Source organism: Bos javanicus, chromosome 7 (assembly GCF_032452875.1).
Source record: "Bos javanicus breed banteng chromosome 7, ARS-OSU_banteng_1.0, whole genome shotgun sequence".
Taxonomy (NCBI): Eukaryota; Metazoa; Chordata; class Mammalia; order Artiodactyla; family Bovidae; genus Bos; species Bos javanicus.
In genome coordinates, this window is record NC_083874.1 from 13,840,621 (window position 1) to 13,862,760 (window position 22,140).

At 38.8% G+C, this 22,140-nt stretch overlaps 2 protein-coding genes and 1 pseudogene across 2 annotated transcripts in view; 1 reads left to right on the forward strand and 2 right to left on the reverse strand.

The window, feature by feature from the left end:
• On the forward strand, window positions 1-1,084 carry LOC133250620 (olfactory receptor 7E178-like; annotated as a pseudogene).
• On the reverse strand, window positions 305-5,421 carry LOC133250621 (large ribosomal subunit protein uL30-like). Its single transcript, XM_061422047.1, has 2 exons — window positions 5,009-5,421; window positions 305-4,728 (listed from the first exon to the last, which is right to left on the reverse strand). Exons 1-2 carry the CDS (start codon window positions 5,303-5,305, stop codon window positions 4,399-4,401), a joined length of 627 nt encoding a protein of 208 aa, XP_061278031.1. The 5' UTR covers window positions 5,306-5,421; the 3' UTR covers window positions 305-4,398.
• ZNF699 (zinc finger protein 699) overlaps window positions 5,397-22,140 on the reverse strand; it is a 27,137-nt gene continuing 10,393 nt past the window's right edge. The window contains exons 4-5 of the mRNA XM_061422044.1: window positions 15,984-16,164; window positions 5,397-15,629 (exon numbers count right to left, since the gene is read on the reverse strand). Of these exons, the coding sequence (XP_061278028.1) occupies window positions 14,171-15,629; window positions 15,984-16,164 (1,640 nt within the window). The 3' untranslated portion in view covers window positions 5,397-14,170. The remainder of the gene's footprint in view (window positions 15,630-15,983; window positions 16,165-22,140) is intronic.

Consider the following 22,140-nt stretch of genomic DNA (forward strand, 5'->3'; position numbering starts at 1 on the left):
TTGAATCTAACAAAAAGTGCTGACTCCTTGTTTGCTTGTCTCATTTATTTGAAACCTCTTTTCCTTTCTAGGAGATGTCTAAGCCACATGGGCCCAGAGAATGTTAACACTTGTCTCAGAGTTCCTCCTCATGGACCTCTCAGATGATCCAGAACTGCAGCCCCTCCTCTTTAGCCTCTTCCTGTCCATGTACCTGATCACTGTGCTTGGGAACCTGCTCATCATCCTGGCCTTCGTCTCTGATTCTCACCTCCACACCCCCATGTACTTATTCCTTTCCAGCCTGTCCATGACTGACATTGGCTGCACCTCTACCACTGTCCCCAAGATGATTGTGGACATTCAAACTCACAGCAGACTCATCTCTTACATGAGCTGCGTGACCCAGATGTCTATTTTTATCCTTTTTGGATGTTTGGATAATCTACTCCTGATTGCCATGGCCTATGACTAGTTTGTGTCCATCCATCACCCTCTGCACTGCATGGTCATCATGAACCCACGCCTCTACAGCCTGCTGGTTTTGGTGTCATTTTTCATCAGCCTTTTGTCTTTCCTTCTTCATAGTTTGATGGTGTTAGAACTTACCTTCTTCCTGGATATGGAAATTCCTCGTTTCTTCTGTGACCCTTCTCAGCTCCTTAGCCTTGCCTGTTTTCAAATCCCCAGCAGTAATATATTAATCTATTTTATTGGTGCTATTTTTGGTGGTTTTCCATTCACAGGGATCCTCTTCTCTTATACTTGCATTGTTTCCTCTATTCTGAGAGTCCCTTCAACAGGTGGGAAGTATAAACCCTTCTCCACCTGTGGCTGTCACCTGGCAATCATGTGTTTATTTTATGGAAGAGGCATTGGGGTGCATCTCAGTTCTACTGTCTCATCTTCTCCCAGGGACAGTGCAGTGGCCTCAGTGATGTACACTGTGGTCACCCCCATGCTGAACCCCTTTGTTTACAGCCTGAGGAACAGGGACATCAAGAGGGTCATGTGGGGGCTCTTCAGCAAAACAACCTAATCTCAACATCTGTGCATCTTGTTTGCATAGGTTAGAAGAGCCAGTAAAAACAACCGTTGGAATTCAAAGTTGGTTCTATGATTTTGTAGCTCTTGTGCCTTTCAAAACTTAACAATGTTTCCAATCAGTTTGTTGCTTCATTTGGTATATTTTGATGGTAACTGCAGCCATGAAATTAAAAAATGCTTACTCCTTGGAAGAAAAGTTATGACCAACCTAGATAGCATATTCAAAAGCAGAGACATTACTTTGCCAACAAAGGTCCGTCTAGTCAAGACTATGGTTTTTCCAGTGGTCATGTATGGATGTGAGAGGTGGACTGTGAAGAAAGCTGAGCACCGAAGAATTGATGCTTTTGAACTGTGGTGTTGGAGAAGACTCTTGAGAGTCCCTTGGACTGCAAGGAGATCAACCAGTCCATTCTAAAGGAGATCAGCCCTGGGTGTTCTTTGGAAGGAATGATGCTGAAGCTGAAACTCCAGTACTTTGGCCACCTCATGCGAAGAGTTGACACATTGGAAAAGACTCTGATGCTGGGAGGAGGGCAGGAGGAAAAGGGGACGACAGAGGATGAGATGGCTGGATGGCATCACCAACTCGATGGACGTGAGTCTGAGTGAACTCCAGGAGTTGGTGATGGACAGGGAGGCCTGGTGTGCTGCGATTCATGGGGTCGCAAAGAGTCGGATACGACTGAGCGACTGAACTGAACTGAACTGAATGGGATTAAGGGATTATTGTGGGATCCTATCATTATATTCACTGCATGATTGAATCATGTTATAGCTATAGACTCTCTTTATTTCTTTTTTTTTAGTTAGTTTATTTTAATTGGAAGCTAATTACAATATTGCAGTGGCTTTCGCCATACATCGACATGAATCAGCCACAGGTGTACACGTGTCCCCCATGCTGAACACCCCTCCCAGCTTCCTCCCCATCCCATCCTTCAGGGTCATCCCAGTGCACCGGCCTTGAGTGCCCTGTCTCATGCATCAAACCTGGACTGGTGATCTATTTCATATATGGTAACATACACGTTTCAATGCTATTCTTTCAAATCATCCCACCCTCGCCTTCTCCCACAGAGTCCAAAAGCCTATTCTTTATCTCTGTGTCTGTTTTGCTGTCTTGCATATAGGGTTATCGTTACCATCTTTCTAAATTCCATACATATGCGTTAGTATACTGTACTGATGTTTTTCTTTCCGGCTTACTTCTCTCTGTATAATAGGCTCCAGTTTCATCCACCTCATTAGAATTGATTCAAATGCACTCTTTTTAATAGCTGAGTAATATTCCATTGTGTATTTGTACCACAGCTTCCTTATCCATTCATCTGCTGATGGACATCTAGGTTGGTTCCATGTCCTAGCTATTTGTAAACAGTGCTGCAATGAACATTGGGGTACATGTGTCTCTTTCAATTCTGGTTTCCTCAGTGTGTATGCCCAGCAGTGGGATTGCTGGGTCATATTGCTGGACCCAGACATCCTGGAGACATGTAAAAATCCTTAACAATTAAAATCTTCAATCCTTAGGGAGGGGATATAGGTACATACATACCTGATTCACAATGTTGTACAGCAGAAACTCACACAAAATTGTAAAGCTACTATACTCCAATTAAAAAATAAATTTTAAAAATCTGCAATTCTTTCCAAAATTCATGTCTATTGTCCACAGAACTGTTGTATCTTTCATATCTGCTTATGCATGTTGTGTGTAACATCCATGTAACTGGTCCTCAACTTTGGTTTCATATTGGACTCACCTGGGAGTCTTTAAAAAATATTGGTGACAGCCTCTCAACATAGATTATGATTTAATTAGACTGAGTTGCATTCTTAGCATAGGATTTTAAAATTATCCCAGTTGATTTTCATGCTGAGTTTGGGAACTAATGATATAATCACATTTTGTTCAAAGACTGTTGTTGTTGTTCAGTCACTCAGTCATGTCCAACCCTTTGTGACCCCATGGACTGCAGCACACCAGGCCTCCCTGTCCTTCACCATCACCCAGAGCTTGCTCAAACTCATATCCATTGAGTTGGTGATGTCATCCAATCATCTCATCCTTTGTCATCCCCTTCTCCTCTTCCCTTCAATCTTTCCCAGAATCAGGGTCTTTTCCAATGAGTTGGCTCTTCAGAGCTTCAGCTTCAGCATCAGGCCTACCAATGGATATTCAGGGTTGATTTCTTTTAGGATTGATTGGTTTGATCTCCTTGCTGTCCAAGGGACTCTCAAGAGTCTTCTCCAACAACACAATTGAAAAGCATCAACTCCTGGGCGCTCAGCCTTCTTTATGGTCCAACTCTCACATCCATACAAGACTAATGGAAAAACCAGAGCTTGGACTATACAGACCTTTGTCAGCAAAGTAATGTCTCTGTTTTTTAATATAGCAGAGGCTTATCATAGCTTTTCTTCCAAGGAGCAAGCATTTTTCAATTTCACAGCTGCAGTCACCATCTGCAGTGATTTTGGAGCCCAAGAAAATAAAGTCTGACTGGTAGGTTTGGATCCTTTAGTGTTCATGAGCAGATGCTGAAGTTATTAAAGTCATACTAGCTCACAAGAAGGATGATCTGAGAAAGTTTACCTTAGAAACAGGCCATGTTATGTTCCCCGACATTCCTGATATTTCTTTACATATATTTGCTTTCCATACCATAAAACCTGTTGCTTGTGCTCATTAATAAGATATTGTCACCTTGCTCTGAATTCAGCCTTCTGTACTTTACTTAAGCAAAAGTTAACTCTTTTCTTTACTAGTAATAGGATCTTTGTGTTTTTATTGTTTAGTCACTAAGTCGTGTCTGACTTTTGTGACCCAAGAGTCTGCTAGGCTCCTCTGTCCATGGGATTTCCCAGGCAAGAATACTGGAGTGAGTTGCCATCTCCTCCTCCAGGGGATCTCCCCAATCCAGGGATCAAATCAACATCTCTTATGTCTCCCACAAATCCTCTTTTGAGTACAGTTGACCGTTGAATATGGGTATGAACTGTACAGGTCCAGTTATTCAGACTACAACACTACACATCTGGCTGGTTGAATCTGAGAATACAAAATCACTTATATGAAGGGTTGAATGCAATAATACATGGATTTTCTCCTGCTCAAGGTCAGTGCCCCTCCCTGCAGCATTGTTCAAGGGTCAACTGCAGTAACACACGTTAAAAGTGTGAATTCTGAATCCGGGCAGATTTTAGCTGCTAGTTGTGACTTTGGGAAAACTCAGTTTCTCTGCCTCAATCTCCCCATCTATGAAATGTGGATAATGACAGCATCTATCTCAAAGGTTTTTTTTTTTTTTAATTTGTTTCAATTGTTTATTAACTGAGGAGATTATAAAAATAATCCTGGTAGATACCTTAATTCATCCTTCTAATAAGCCTGTTGATCTGGTCTTCCCTGTTGTCAGCATCTCCACCTTCTACAAAATGACTGGTCTTATTCTTCATTCCACCTCGTGGAGAAGACAATTTAAACGGCCACAGGAAATTGTTTGCTTCTTTGAAATGTTTTCTAATGGTATAGATCTCATGAATCAAATCCTCCATGCAGAAGATGCCATATTTCCCAAGAGATCGAGCAATCAACACGTTACCTGTCAGGGCAATTTGCTTCTTGCTGATTTTTCCATAACCATGTTTGTATTTCAATTCATTTACGGACTTCAGATTTGGGTACCCCCATGCAATGTATCAGAGAAGGCAATGGCATCCCACTCCAGGACTCTTGCCTGGAAAATCCCATGGATGGAGGAGCCTGGAAGGCTGCAGTCCATGGGTCACTGAGGGTCGGACACGACTGAGCAACTTCACTTTCACTTTTCACTTTCATGCATTGGAGAAGGAAATGGCAACCCACTCCAGTGTTCTTGCCTGGAGAATCCCAGGGACGGCGCATCCTGGTGGGCTGCCGTCTATGGGGTCGCATAGAGTCAGACACGACTGAAGTGACTCAGCAGCAGCATGCAATGTATGACTCCACAATTCTCAGCATGTTAACTGAAGCCCTGTTGAGCTTCACAAAGGTGCCATTGAAGATCTGCCGGAGGCAAAGGAGCTGTAGCACCTTTCGAACATTTGGGCTCACGTCGTTGACACCTCTGATCCTGACGACAAATGTCAATTTGGGTTCTGCAGGTACATAGAAGTTGCCAGCTTTTTGTTCCATCCTAGCCATTCGAATTTCAGTTCTGTACATCTGTATGTATTCCTTGTGGTAATGCTTAGCTTTTTCATAGATAAGCTTCCTCCTTGCCTTTTGAAGCATCTCTTGGGCAAACTTCTTTCTCAGGTGCTTGATCTTAAGCTCTGTGAAATTCTTTTGCTTTTTCTTAAGGGTTTCAGGCACAGTAGGAACCTTCTTTTTTTTTCTCTTCTGCACACTTCATGGTTCCAGCTGGAAAAGAGCTATCTCAAAACTTTTGTGTGTGAAGAGTTAAATGCGTTAGAGCTATAAAGTGTTCAAAGAGTTCCCTGCACAGAGTAACAAACAGTTCAATAAACCATAACTATTTCAGTTGAATCAAACTATTAATATGCATATATTGCTAACAATGAGCTGTATGTATTGGTCTCATTTTTTTTTAATTGGAGTATAGTTGCTTTACAATGTTGTATTAGTTTTACTGTACAGAAAAATGAATCAGTTATACATGTACATACTTCCTTCCCATTCAGGTCATCACAGTGCATTAAGTAGAGTTCCCTGTGCCATACAGTAGGTTATCTATTTTATACACAGTATAAGTAGTATATATGTGTCAATATCAGTCTCCCAATTCCTCCCACTCCACCGTTTCCCCTTGGTACACATATATTTGTTCTCTACACCTGTGTCTCTATTTCTGCTTTCCAAATATCATCTGTACTATTTTCTAGGTTTCACATATATGAATTAATATACAATATTTGCTTTTCTCTGACTTACTTCACTCTGTATGACATTCTCTAGGTCCATCAATGAATATTGGGGTGCATGTGTCTTTTTTAGTTAGGTCTTATACTTTTTTTTTTAATTGGAAAATATTTTATTTTATTTTTTGTTTTTAATTTTATTTTGTTTTTAAACTTTACAAAATTGCATTCGTTTTGCCAAATATCGAAATGAATCTGCCACAGATATACATGCGTTCCCCATCCTGAACCCTCCTCCCTCCTCCCTCCCCATACCATCCCTCTGGGTCGTCCCAGTGCACCAGCTCCAAGCATCCAGTATCATGCATCGAACCTGGACTGGCAACTCGTTTCATACATGATATTATACATGTTTCAATGCCATTCTCCCAAATCTTCCCACCTTCTCCCTCTCCAACAGAGTCCATAAGACTGTTCTATATACATCAGTGTCTCTTTTGCTGTCTCGTACACAGGGTTATTGTTACCATCTTTCTAAATTCCATACATATGCATTAGTATACTGTATTGGTATTTTTCTTTCTGGCTTACTTCACTCTGTATAATAGGCTCCAGTTTCATCTACCTCATTAGAACTGATTCAAATGTATTCTTTTTAATGGCTGAGTAATACTCCATTGTGTATATGTACCACAGCTTTCTTATCCATTCATCTGCTGATGGACATCTAGGTTGCGTCCATGTCCTGGCAGATTCTTTCCTTCTCTTGTAACCACACTCCTTCCATAAGATAAGGAATTCATATTCTGTGGAAAATTGAAAAGATATCTGGAGCTTGCCTAGAAGATGCCAAGTGAAGGTCACTCCAGAATGCTGTCTCAGCCTCAGCTGAACCTAGCAGTTCCTTGTCTAACCACAAATAAGCCTGCTTTCTCTAACTGGTTCCTCAAAATTCTTTGGTCACTGGAGGCAATATAGTGTAGTTATAAAAATCATGCATTCTGAATTCAGACATAGTTTCACTATATGCATAACACTGGCCAATTATTTGAGTTCATGTGTGCTGTTTCACTATTTGTGTCAAGTGGATAAGTATCTGCCTCATAACTTTTTGTGACAATCAAAAAGATTAATATATAGAAATATCTTGAGTATTAAGATAGTGAATGACACAGAGTGAAATTCATGAAATATTAAATATTATTTTTCTCTTACCTCTTACCTCTTATCATAAAACCAAATAAGCCCCTTCTCTTCAAAGCCTTCTCTGAAACAAATTTGTCTTCTAAACTTCTCCACTGGAGAAGGCAATGGCACCTCACTCCAGTACTCTTGCCTGGAAAATCCCATGGATGGCAGAGCCTGGTGGGCTGCAGTCCATGGGGTCGCGAAGAGTCGGACACGACTGAGCAACTTCACTTTCACTTTTCACTTTCATGCATTGGAGAAGGAAATGGCAACCCACTCCAGTGTTCTTGCCTGGAGAATCCTAGGGACGGGGGAGCCTGGTAAGCTGCTGTCTATGGGGTCGCACAGAGTTGGACACGACTGAAGCGACTTAGCAGCAGCAGCAGCAGCAGCAGCAAACTTCTCCACGGTATGGGACAGAGACTGTATGGCCCCATAGCATGTGACATCTTAGTTCCAATGGTCTTAGTTCCCTGACCAGGGATCAAACCTACACCCCCAGCATTGGAGGCACAATCTTAACCACTGGACCACCAGGGAAGTCCCTGAGAAGGAAGTGTTTCTGATAGCACAGAAAGGATGCAGTCCCACCCCAGCCCACTGCAGTAGCACTTCCTATGTGCCTTTCTGATACACTAAACTAAGGATCAGAAAGCTTAAATGACTTTTTTCTAAGGTCACAGAAGTAATGAGTTGAAAAGTGAAGACTAGAAATCAGGTGTCTTGGTTTCCAGACCAGTTTTCTTTCCATTCCAACAAGGAAACCCTGTGACCTTATGACAATGGGCACATAAAGGTGTTTCTCTGCATACATCTCAAATGCATCACAACTGATAATGTTAATAGTAGAATATTCTGATGGGATGGTTCTATAAGCAAACTACACAAAACAGAAGACAGGCACTGACATAAGCATCTATCACAACTAGCTAGGAAAATATGAGAAACTTAAATCCAAATCCAGTAGAAGGAATAAGACCAAAAATTAAAGAATTATAAGTAGAATAAAACTGACAGTTGGTTCTTCAAAAACAATTAAAATATCTAAATCCCTACCAAGATGAAGAAAAGGGGGACCACATAAATTACCAAGATCAGGAATGAAAAAGGAGATATTAGTATTATTACAGCTTTTAGACATTAAAAATAAATTATAGGATTTTATTAATAACTTTAGACCAACAAATTTGGAAAGTTATGGAATAGACAGATACAATATAGCAAAACAAATACAAATTTTAAATAATCTTTGTCTATTTATACATTCAATATAAATCACCACTGGAGTAGGAAATAGCAACCCACTCCAGTATTCTTCCTGGAAAATTCCATGAACAGTGGCACCTGGCAGGCTACAGTCCATGGGGTTGCAAAGAGTTGGACACAACTGAGCATTACACACACACACACAAATTCACAAGTAAAACTATTTTACAAGTTTCCTGTCAAGAAAACCCAAATATAGATTCCCTGGTGAATTTTTCCAAACATATAAGGAATAGATAATAGATAGTTCAGATTTCATATAAAGTCTTCAGAACAGTTTCCAACTTTTATGAGGCAGCATGAACCTGATACAAAGCATACTGACATAAAAGGAATTACAAGACAAACCTCATTAACACAGACACAGAAATAATTTTTTAATAGCATTTTGAATAGAGCAAAATGAATAGGTTAATAAGCTAATCTATAACATTCCCAAGTATGGTTTATTCCAGGAATACAGGTTGTCTTACCACTTGAAAAGCAAGGAATGTAGTAATTCTCCACATTAAGAGACCAAGGAATGATTTTTAAAGACCCTGACATAGACAGAAAAGGCACTAGATAAAATCCATTATCCATTAATGATTTTAAAAACTCTTCGTATATATATATATATATATACTTATGGCTGATTATGGATGATTTATGTTATTGTATAGCAGAAACCAACACAATGTTGTAACGCAATTATCCTCCGGATTCATGCTGATGTATGGCAAAACCAATACAATATTGTAAAGTAACCTAACCTTCAATTAAAATAAATAAATTTATATTAAAAAAAGATTTTTTTAAGTTACAAGGTATTTTTTTCAAAAACATCTTCACAATTGAGGAATAGATAGTAGAACAGAATTCCTTTTATTTTTAAAAGTTATCTATGAAAAACTTATAACTATTATTATACTTAATGGCAAAATATGGAACATTTTCCCCTAAGATCAGGAAGAATGCAAAGATGTTCACTTTCATCATTTCTATTTATTACTATAAAGAAGAAAAAGAAAGGGTAAAATTTAGAAATCAAGTAAGACTTTCTTTTATTGGTGTTCACAAGATTGTATACAACGAAAATCCAAAATAACTCATAAAACCATTTGAATAAATAATTGAATTTATAAATGTCATGAATAAAAGATCAATGTACAAAAAAAAAACTGCAATTCTATGTGCTAGCCTCCAAAATCAAAAATTAAATTAAAATATTTACAAAGGAAAACATACCACAAGCCTAGAAATAAAGTTATTCAAGACCTCTATAATAGAAACCACAAAAAAAAAAAAAACTGTTAAGAGGAATTAAAGCTGACCTAGATAAATGAACAATTTTAGTAGGCTCATCAATTGGAAGACTTAGTGTTGTAAAACGTTAATTTTATTCACGTTGTTCTATAAAGTCAATGCAATTCCAAGCAGAGTCCCAAAAGATTTGTGAAAATTGCTAAGGAGATCCTAAAATTAATATAGAATCAAGTGAGAAATAGAGAAGGCAAGACAATCTTGATGAATAAAAAGGTTGGAAGGTTCTTGCTACCAAGTATCTAAAAATATTGCAAAATTATGTAAAGACTGAGAAATCATATTCGGCAATCAAAAGAGATGGTAACATAATCAAACCTTTCTGAAAGATTTCTTGAACTATGGCTGGCTGAGAATCCCCAGACTTCATAGTTCCCTCCCACTGCTAAGATTAGAGTAAGCATATTGTGTTGGCTAATGTTATTATTACATCTATTACTATACCCTATCTGCCCCTGCTGCCTTCTCCCTTCACCATATACATCATGAATATTCATTGGAAGGACCATTACTGAAACTGAAGTTCCTTCTCCCTTCACCATATACATCATGAATATTCATTGGAAGGACCATTACTGAAACTGAAGTTCCAATACTTTGACCACCAGATGCAGAGAGCCAATTCATTGGAAAACACCCTGATGATGGGAAAGATTGAGGGCAGGAGAAGGGGGTGACAGAGAATGAGATGGTTAGACGGCATCACCAACTTAATGGACATGAGTTTGAGCAAACTCCGGGAGACAGTAAAGGACAGGGAAGGCTGGTGTGCTTCAGTCCATTGGGTCACAAAGATTCTGACATGACTTATCAACTGAACAAGATTCAGTGAGAAGCCAGTCCTAAACCAACCAAAGAATCGTATTTCTCTGGCCACAGTGAATTGATAACAGTTGGCAAGTAAGCCAATCAGATTGAACTGTAACAGGCATATTGGAATTGGTCATAATGATAATCACTCTCTTCTCCCTAACACATCAACCTGGAAAGAAAGCAGCTTGGATCTTCTGAGGGCCACTGTGGGGAGAAAGAGCCCACCAGGAAGAATAGTTAATGCAGAAAGATGCACAGTCAAGGAATGGAGACAGAATTCATCCAGATAACATATTTTTAGCTCCAGGATCCAGCCGTCTCTGCAATTAGTTATACCCAAAGATTTTTCTGTAGTCAAACTATTTAATTATCTTTATAGTTTACAAAAATGAAAAGAATGAAGACAAGCCAGAGACTGGGAAAAATTATCTGCAATACAGTTTATATATAGTATATACCTGCAATACAGGTATATATAGTATACATAATTTACATATATATAATATACAACAGATGTTTTATGTATATGTATGTAACTAGATAGAGACATATACATACATTTAAAAAGGATAAGTAACCAGAGGAAGGGCTTCCCAGGTGGTGTAATGCAAAAGAATCCTCCTGCCAATGCAGGAGACACAGGAGACATGGGTTCAACCCCTGGCTCAGAAGGTCCCCTGGAGAAGGAAATGGCAACCCACTTCAGTATTCTTGCCTGGGAAATCCCATGGACAGAGAAGCTTGGTGGGCTACAGTCCATGGGGTCACAAAGAGCTGGACATGACTGAGTGACTGATCAGGCACAAAGGTGGCAATTTTAAGACATGGCTCCCAAATTCTTTTATAGTCTTCTCATGAAAGTGAAGTCCATATTTCCCCTTTTGAATCAACTTGTAACTCTAAGTATGAATTGTAGCTGAAACTATTAATACCTGTTTCTAAAAACTTTGCTACCCAGCCTATTGAAATGTCAGTTTCTTAGTTTTAAAATGGGGCCAATAAAAATTACGATTTTCTATAATATTTTTAGATCTCAGCTATGTATTCTCACATGCTCCTACATTCACTGCCACAGGTATAGATCTCTTTTCTTATCTCTGTGGACTCTACACAATTTAATCTTGATTTCATGCAACCAGTTTCTCCAGGGACTAGGGATGGGGAAAATGGGGAGATATTGATCAAAATATGCAAACTGCCAGATAGAAGATGAATTCTCAAGATCTAACTATAGTCAGGGCTTACCTGACTTCCCTGGTAGCTCAGATAGAAAAGAAATCACCTGCATTGTAGGAGACCTGGGGTTTATCTCTGGTCAGTAAGATCCCTTGGAGAAGGAAACAGCTACTCACTCCAGTATTCTTGCCTGGAGAATTCCATGGACAGAGGGGACTAGAGGTTACAGTCCCTGGGGTTGCAAAGAACTGGACATGACTGATCAACTGAACACACACACACACAACCATAGGAAACCTTTCAAACAGAAAAGGAACCAAAAATGGGTGAAGTGCTTTAACAGGTATCCCCCAGAAAGAAGATATCCAGGGAGTTGCCTGGTTGCCTAGTGGTTAGGATTCCAGGCTTTCACTATCATGGCCCAGGTTCAATCTCTGGTCAGGGAACTAAGAACCTGCAAGTCACACAGCCAAAAAAAAAAAAAAAAAACAGATATCCAAATAATCAATAAGCATATAAAAAAGTATTCACCATTGTTACATATCAGATAAATGCAAATTAAAACCAGAAACAAGATAATAGTACATTCTGTGTTGAACAGCTAAAATTAGAAAGTGCTAATCAGGCATGTGGAACAGTTAGGACCTTCATTCATTGCTTTTAGGATTATAAGTAGAATTGCTTTTGAAAAACTGGAATACCTACCTAAACATAAAGTCTATCCTATGATTCAGTAATTTCATTCTTATATTCAAAGCATGTAACAAGAGACATAAGTTCATAGTCTGCAAAAATAGCAATTAAGAGGCAAATTAGACATTGAAAAAAGAAGCCAAATATGTAACTGTACATATTGTATCTTAACATTTACATGAAGATCAAGAACAAGCAAACTTAATAAATTATAATCAAAGCCAAAATTGTGGAGCAACACATTTTATTTTATTTATTTATTATTATTATTATTTTTTTTTTTGGCTGCACTAAGTCTTAGTTGCAGTATGCAGGATCTTTAGTTGTGGCATGTGAGATCTAGTTCCCTGACCAGGGATCAAACCTCAGCCCCCTGCACTGGCAGGCAGATTCTTAGCCACTGGACCACCAGGAAAGTCCCCAGAGCAATTATTGAGAAGGCAGATGAATGAACTTTCTGAAATCCTGGGAAAGTTCTGTTTGTCACAGTATGTAGTGTAAAATTTCATCAAGCTGTACACTTAAGATTAGCACACTTTGGACCATGTAGATGACAACAACCCTGATCCAAACTGGAGCCAACTCTATGCAGTCAACAGATGTGCCAGAGGAGCTGTAATATCAGCAAAATTACAATGCAAGAACTTGCCAGAAAAATCCAAGAAGCTGTGTATGGCCATGATGGAGAAATTTATGGAGGTGTCTATGGAATGGCTGCCTCTGAGATAATGAAAGTCAAGCATTTTGTGTTCTGCTTTGAGCCAGTATTGATCAGCGAGCCCAATAATTAGGGAAAAAGCTGGAAACTGAAGCTTGCCAGGCCCCCATGCATCTGTCTCCCTGTCTCATTGCCCCCACAAACTCAGAATAATGGTTTCTTCCCTCTGCCTTCCAATTTTCACACAAACTCTTATTTTAGACAACTCAAACCTGGAACTAGATAAAGAACTGACTCTGGGAAATGCAGTCCCAGCCACGTCCAAAGTACCACAACATAAGACAGCCCAACCAACTTTACTTGTAGCTTTCCTGTTGCAAGGTCTCTTTTGTAAACGTTCAAAACATTGGGTCCAATTCCCAGTCATAAGCAAGGATAAAGAACAAAATACAAAAATACCATAACAGATGAGATTCTTCTATCAAGGCTTTTGCACTTATTGAGTTCCACTGGATTAGTTATTAGACAGGGAAAGCTTTTAATGGTAAAAACTAATAATGTTTTTGTAAAAAAAAAAAAAAAAGAGAGGTGGGGTTGGGGGGAATAGTGGGTAGGCAATTTCCAGTTTCCACCATACTAGATCAAAATGAAATTACCATTTACCAAAGAAACTACAAATACTAGAATGTCAATACCACAATGACTGCACACTTAGAGAACAAAGAGAATTAGTAACTAATAATAATAATAATAAAAGATCACTCATGCCTACATATAAAAAATATATACTTTAAATGCCTGATGGGTCAAGAAAACTCTGTAATAGAAATAACACTTACAGCTGAACCAAAATAAAAGCACCTCATAATAAAACATATGGGGCTAGAGCTGAAATGTATTAGAGGAAATTTATGACCTTAAACATTCATATCAGAAAATTAAACTGGAAACCAATGAGCCAGCAGTAGCCCACTTTAAGGATGAGGCACTGATCTTTGTTTTCAGTATGAACTTTCTTACAACACAATAAGTGATGGTCATGGAGGTATTACCACATGATTTACATACACAGAGTTTCTCTCAGTTATGGGTTTTTCCAAAATAGGGTGTCTCCACAGTGTGAGATCTCACACGCTCCCTAAGCTTTGAAAAAGCATTAAAGACATTCCCTCATTCCTTACTTTATACATTTTCTCTAGTGTGAGTTTTCACATGTCTTCGAAAGTAAGCGGGACAAACAAAGGCTTTCCCACATTCCTTACATTCATAGGGCTTCTCACCAGTGTGGCTTCTTACATGTCTTCGAAAGGATGAAGGACAACTGAAAGCTTTCCCACATTCCAGACATTCAAAGGGTTTCTCTCCAGTGTGCATCCTTGTATGGACAGTCAGGTATGAAGAATGGCGAAAGGCTTTCCCACATTCCTTACATTCATAGGGTTTCTCCCCAGTGTGTGTTCTCATGTGGATCCTAAGAGCTGAGGGGTAAATGAAGGCTTTTCCACATTTCTTACATTCATAAGGTTTCTCTCCAGTGTGAGTTCTTATATGTACCGTCAGGTGCGATGAACTGATGAAGGCTTTCCCACATTCCTTACATTCATAAGGCTTTTCTCCGCTATGAGTTCTTAAGTGTTCAGTGAGGGATGAGGAACGACTGAAGGCTTTCCCACATTCCTTACATTCATACTGCGCCTTTCCAGTGTGATCTCTCACGTGTGCTCGAAAGGACGAAGGGCAACTGAAGGCTTTTCCACATTCTTTACATTCATAGGGTTTCTCTCTACTCTGATTTTTCACATGTGTATTCAGGGAAGTGGGAAGATAGAAGGCTTTCCCACATTCTAGGCATTCATAGGGTTTTTCCCCTGTGTGTTTTCTCATGTGGATGCTCAAGGAGGATGGACAGTTGTAGGCTTTCCCACATTCCTTACATTTATAGGGTTTCTCGCCTGTATGTGTTCTAACGTGTACAGTGAGCTTCGAGGACTCACTGAAGGCTTTCCCACACTCTTGACATTCATAAGGCTTTTCTCCAGTATGGATTCTTATATGTATGATAAGGTGAGAGGAGGAACTGAAGGCCTTCCCACACTCCTTACACTCATATGGCTTATCTCCACTGTGAATTCTTTTGTGTTTGGAGAGTGAGGAGGAACAGCTAAAGGCTTTCCCACACTCCTTACATTCATAAGGCTTATCTCCACTGTGAATTCTTTTGTGTTCTGTGAGGGATGAAGAACAGCTAAAGGTTTTCCCACATTCCCTGCATTCGCAACTTGTCTTTCCTGCATGAATCTTCATATGTGCCCGAAAGAAGGAAGAACAACTGAAGGCTTTGGTACATTCCTGACATTCGTAGGGTTTCTCTTCAGTGGGAGTTTTCATATGCTTTTTAAAACAAGCAAAAAAATGGAAAGCTTTCCCACATTCCTTACACTGATAGGGTTTGCTACCAGTGTGAGACCTAATGTGATTCTTCAGGGATAAATGATCTATGAAGGCCTTTTTACACACATGGCACTCATAGGCTCTTACTTCAGTAGTTCTCTTGGGTATATTAAGATGTGAAATTTGGCTGACGGTTTGGCCACACTGATTTTCTTCATTATGTTCATAGATGTTCTCAATCCCATGAATTCTTTCAAAAATAAAAAGCACATTATTAGTGGCAAGTAAATTTTTACCATTTTCAGTGACTATGTGTGTTTTTCTGCCCTGTCCAATGATAAGATGAAAGTACTCACATAGTGCTCTAAGACAGACAATATTATGACTGAGTTTTTGACTTATGAGATTTTTATGATGGTTGCTCAATGATTTATGTGTCAAACATGGAAGGGCTCAAGTCTCACTTGTGAAAAAAATATCTTATGAAAAGTCTTTATGAAATTACAATTTTTGACTAAGTTTTAGATTTTTCTTTTTTTAATTCTGTGATATTTTAAGATTCTTTCCTGAGACACTACTTTTCTCTTATATGAATGACACTTACCTCAAACTTCTCTTGTGGTTTTTGTTCTGATAATCAACATCATGGTATTCCCAGATTTTATGTAAAATGGACAATGAGGAATCACTCTTTTTGAATCCTGCTACATCCTTTTCATTGGATATTTTTCCATAAGCATCTTGTGGAGCAACTGATTCATTAATTTTAAGTTGAATCTCGAAACCTGAAACAAAGTAGCAAAGGTACCCTTGAGCAAAGGACTTTGGCAGTACAGCTGATTCAGGACTTTGGTAATAAGCACACGGTCGAAATAGTAAAGTGACTAGGAAATAATCCCATGAAGATGGAAACTGATGGTAGCATAAATGAGATATTACTAGGATAACAAAACAAAAAGAAACGGAATAAAACACACATGACCAAATAGTACATTACAAAGACAAAATGTGGTCTTTGCCAAGAACAAGGAACAGGTGAGAGGACTGAAGAAAAGTCAAAATAGTAATCAAGGACTGGTGGCAGAGTGGATAAGAATCCACTTGCCAATGTAGGGACACTGGTTCAATCCCTGGTCCAGGAAGATTCCACATGCCACAGAGCAACTAAGCCAGTGTGCTGTAACTACTAAGCCCACACCTTCAAGCCCACAAGCTGCAAATACTAAGCCCAAGCACTGCAACTAGAGGGCAGTCCCCACTCTCTGCAACTAGAGAGAAGCCCATGCAAAGTAATGAAGATCCAGCACAGTAAAAAAATAAAAAATTTTTAAATAAATAAAATAGTAATCTAAGGTATCTGTGGAAGCTCAGCTTCCTCAGACAAAACAAAGCTTCATTTTGATTTTACATTATTTTTTCCAAATGTAATATCCCCCAACTACATCAAGTATTCTTGCTTTACTGATGCTCCCCTTGGAAAGAGTCTTCTCTGCACTGTCTCTAGGTCCTCCTCTTGTTTCCACTGTAAGATCAGATACGGTTTGTGTAGTGGATACCCTGTTCACATAAAAAGGTATATCATGCGGGAAAACAATGAGTTACCACAAATATTTCTATGAAACAGAACAAAAACTGCTCTTCTGATACTCTAAAGCAAGTGATAGGGATAGAATAGGATAGTCATACAGGATAGTTATGCAGAAGTCCCAGTAGTGGATTATAGATAAAGAGGGAAACCTAGGGAACTTTAAGAGACCAGTGGAAGTTCAGTTCAGTTCAGTCGCTCAGTTGTGTCCAACTCTTTGCGACCCCTTGAATCACAAAACGCCAGGCCTCCCTGTCCATCACCAGCTCCCAGAGTTCACTCAGACTCATGTCCATCGAGTCGGTGATGCCATCCAGCCATCTCAGCCTCTGTCATCCCCTTCTCCTCCTGCCCCCAATCTCTCCCAGCATCGGGGTCTTTTCCAATGAGTCAACTCTTCGCATGAGGTGGCCAAAGTACTGGAGTTTCAGCTTTAGCATCATTCCTTCCAAAGAAATCCCAGGGCTGACCTCTTTTAGAATGGACTGGTTGGATCTCCTTGCAGTCCAAGGGACTCTCAAGAGTCTTCTCCAACACCACAGTTCAAAAGCATCAATTCTTCGGCGCTCAGCTTTCTTCACAGTCCAACACTCACATCCATACATGACCACTGGAAAAACCATAGCCTTGGCTAGACGGATCTTTGTTGGCAAAGTAATATCTCTGCTTTTCAATATACTATCTAGATTGATCATAACTTTCCTTCCAAGGAGTAAGCGTCTTTTAATTTCATGGCTGTAATCACCATCTGCAGTGATTTTGGAGCCCAAAAATTAAAGTCTGACACTGTTTCCCCATTTATTTCCCATGAAGTGATGGGACCAGATGCCATGATCTTAGTTTTCTGAATGTTGAGCTTTAAGCCAACTTTTTCATTCTCCTCTTTCACTTTCATCAAGAGGCTTTTTAGTTCCTCTTCACTTTCTGCCATAAGGGTGGTGTCATCTGCATATCTGAGGTTATTGATATTTCTCCCAGCAATCTTGATTTCAGCTTGTGCTTCTGCCAGCCCAGCGTTTCTCATGATGTACTCTGTGGAAGTTAATGATGCTCAAAAAGCTATTAGACCATGGTGGAACAAAGCAGGCTTGTTTAACTATAATGCAATTTATAAACACAAAAGATATGCCCCAGGTCATTAGGTGAAATAAGAATGTCACCACCCTTCTACTGATTTGAATAAGTGCTATGACAATGTGGCACCAGTGGTCAAAACTCTGCCTGCCAAAGCAGGATTCACAGGTTCAACACCTACATTGGGAAGATCCTCTTAAGTAGAAAATGGCAACCCACTCCACTATTCTTACTTGGAAAATTCCAGGGACAGGGGAGTCTGGTGAGCTATAGTCTATGGGATCTCAAAGAGTCAGACAGGACTGAGCATGCATCCACACATGACAATTCTAGTTTGACCACACAGGGTCAGACATTCTTGTGCCTGATACAAAGGAGGAGCTAGTGATGTAAGCCTGAAATCAACTCAGAGAAGGCAGTCCTTTCCCCTCCCCCACTTTCCTTTGACAATAAAATTATAGCCCACTTAATCCTCAGTGCAGGGCTCCCTCACCTATCCACTTACATCTCTTACAAGCATCTTATACTAATAAATCTACTTTTTGCCTATCAGTTTGCTTCTTGCTGTTCCTTTCGCACTGAGATACAAAGAATCTGACCATCATTAAGTCCAGAAACCAGGTATGTGATCTCAGTTGGAAGACCATGAGTTTTGGCCAGGCTGAAGTTCCAGCCTCATGAGTTCAAGTTCCAAACTGGATTTTGGCCAAGTTCGAGTCCTGGCACATGAGTTCAAACTCTGGCACACGGGTTCAAGTCGCAATCTGAGGTGAACTGTTTCACAAGTGTGAATTTAACTGCAAAAAAATTATCTAATTTATCTTTAAGGGGACGGGGCAGTCTGATGAATAGAACTGATCTGATATTCACACATAGACCTCGATATTATTAAAAGCTGGTCCAATACTCACAGGTAGGATATGTTGTTCTCCTGTTGAAGATAAATAATCTCCGAATACCAATCTTAGACAAGGTTACTCTAATAAGGTGATAAAATGAAACAAAATAAAGCTACTTCATGATTTAGCCTAGGGACAAAGTATTACTAGAATTTCCCCTGCTTTCTGTCAGCATCCAATCTAAAATGAACACCTGTGAACTGAGGTGACAGTGGCCCTCAAAAATTCATATCTAAATAGACCAACAGAACAGAATAGAGAGTCTAGAAATAGACCCACATAAATATAGTCAACTTATCTTTGACAAAGGCTCAAAGGCAATACAATAGAGAAAAAAATAAGTGTTTCCAACAAACGGTGCTAAAACAACTACTAGACATTAAGGTACATTTTTTAAAAAAATCTTGACATAGGCTTGCAAAAAATTAACTCAAAATACACAGGGAGGCATACAGGGCTTTGGGATAATTGGGGTCCATCAATAGAGAGTAAAAGATTAGCTCAAAATGGATCACAAATCTAAATGTAAAACGTAAAACTATGGAATTCCTAAAAGATAACAGGGGAAAAATGTAGATGCCCTAAGATCTAGTGATTTGTTAGATATGTGAAAATTAATCAAGGAAAACTTCACTAAAATGGAGTTGAGAGGCCAGAAGAGGAAGTTTTCATCTAATTCTTTACAACATTAATTACAGGGAGAATTGTTCATCAGAGACCCCAATAAGAATCACCAATTATAATCCTAACAGGAAAAGATGTACATCACATCTCCTATCAAAAATCACTACTCCAGCAACTCAGCCATCATCACCCTGAACTCTCACCTTTATCCAGTGGACTTTCATCCAAAACAACCTTTCCCAATTTCCTCATTTTTCTCTACAAAATTACATTCTTCAACGTTGTTCTGTGGACTTGCCAATGGCTTTTGTTATAGCTATCTTATCTCAAATTGCAATTCCCCTACTATTCCCAAGTAAACTATTTTTTTGTTGGTAAAATAACTTTTTATTTTTAAAGCCAATAGGTAACCTGAAAAGGACGATTCATGAAAGAAAGAAGTGACAAGCTGGTCTTCATTAAAATTAAAAATTTTTGCTCTGAGTAAAACACTGTCAAGAAAATGAAAAGACATGCCACATACTTGGAGAAAATATTTGCAAAAGACATGTGTGATAAAGAACTATTATCCAAAATATACACAGAAGTCTTAAAACTCAACAATAAGAAAATAACTTGATTTTTTTTAATAGGCCAAAGTAAGAATATACAATGGAGAAAAAGTCTCTTCAGCAAGTGATGTTGGGAACTCTAGACAGCTGCATGTGTATCAAGGAAACAACAACACACCCTCACATCATACACAAAACTATACTCAAAATGGCTTAAAAGACAAGACACCATAAAATTCCTATAAGAGAACACAGGCAAAATACTCTTTGACATAAATCATACCAATGTTTTCTTAGGTCAGTCTCCCAAGGCAAGAGAAAGAAAAGCAAAAATAAACAAATGGGACTGAGTCAAACTTACAAGCTTTTGCACAGCAAAGGAAACCATAAACAAAGCAAAAAGACAACCTACAGACTGAGAGAAAATATTTGCAAATGATGCGACTGACAAGAGCTTAATTTCCAAAATTAAGCTCCTTAACTCAAACAATTCAATAACAACAACAAAATTGAAAAACATGCAGAAGACCTAGACATTTCTCTCTTAAAGACATACAAATGGCCAACAGGCACATGAAAAGATGTTCATCATCACTAATTATTAGAGAAATGCAAATCAAAACAACAAGGTTCCACCTCACACCAGTCAGAATGGTGATTATTAAAAAGTCTACAAATATGTATGCCAAGAGTAACATGGAAACTTACATTACCATATGTAAAATAGACAGCCAACAGGAATTTGCTATATGGCTCAGGAAACTCAAACAGGGGCTCTGAATCAACCTACAGGGGTGGGATGGGGAGGGAGATGGGAGGGAGGTTCAAAAGGGAAGGGATACATGTATACCTATGGCTGATTCATGTTGAGGTTTGACAGAAAACAACAAAATTCTGTAAAGCAATTATCCTTCAATAAAAGATTAATTAATTTTAAAAAGTCTACAAATAACAAACACTGGAGAGGGTATGGAGAAAAGGAAACCCTCCTACACTATCCAGGAGATAGTGAAGGTAGTGAAGCCTGGTGTGCTGCTGTCCATGGGATCACAAAGAGTGAAATATGACTTAGCAACTGAATAACCACCTACATTGTTGGTGGGAATGTAAACTTCTGCAGTTACTATGGAAAACTGTATGGAGATTCCTCAAGAAACAAAAAGTACAGTTGCCATATGATTCAGCAATCCCACTCCTGTGCATATACCCAGACAAAACTATAATTCTAAAAGATACATACACCCCAATGTTCAAACCAGCACTATTTATTACAATAGCCAAGATATGGAAACAACCCAAATGTCCATCAACATATGAATGGATAAAGAAGATGCAGTATACATATACAGTGGAATATTACTCAGCCATTAAAAAGAATTAAATAATGCCATTTGCAGCAAAATGGATTGACCTAGAGATTATCATACTAAGCAAAGTAAGTCAAAAAGAGAAAGACAAATACCGTATGCTCTCACTTAATATGTGGAATCTAAAATACGACACAAATGGAACATATCTACAAAACAAAAACAGACTGGCGGACACAGAGAACAGACTCGTGGTTGTCAGGGGCAAGGGATGGATTGGGAGTGTGGGATTAGCAGATGCAAACTATTATATATAGAATAAATAAACAACAAGGTCCTACTGTATAGCACAGGGAAATATAGTTAATATCCTGTGATAAATCATAATGGAAAAGAAAATGAAAAGTGTTAGTTGTTCAGTCATGTCTGACTCTTTGCGATCCCATGGACTATATCCTGCCAGGTCCCTCTGTTCATGGAATTCTTCAGGCAAGAATACTGGAGTGGGTTCCCATTTCCTTCTCCAAAAGAATATGAAGAAGAATATATATATATACACACATGTGTATATATATATATATTTATAACTGAGTCATTTTGCTATACAGCAGACATTAAATACAACAAAGTAAACCAACTATACTTCAATAAAAAATTTTTTAAGTTTTTTTTTTTAATGGGTCTAATACTTTAACAGATGCCTTACCAAGAAGATACATAG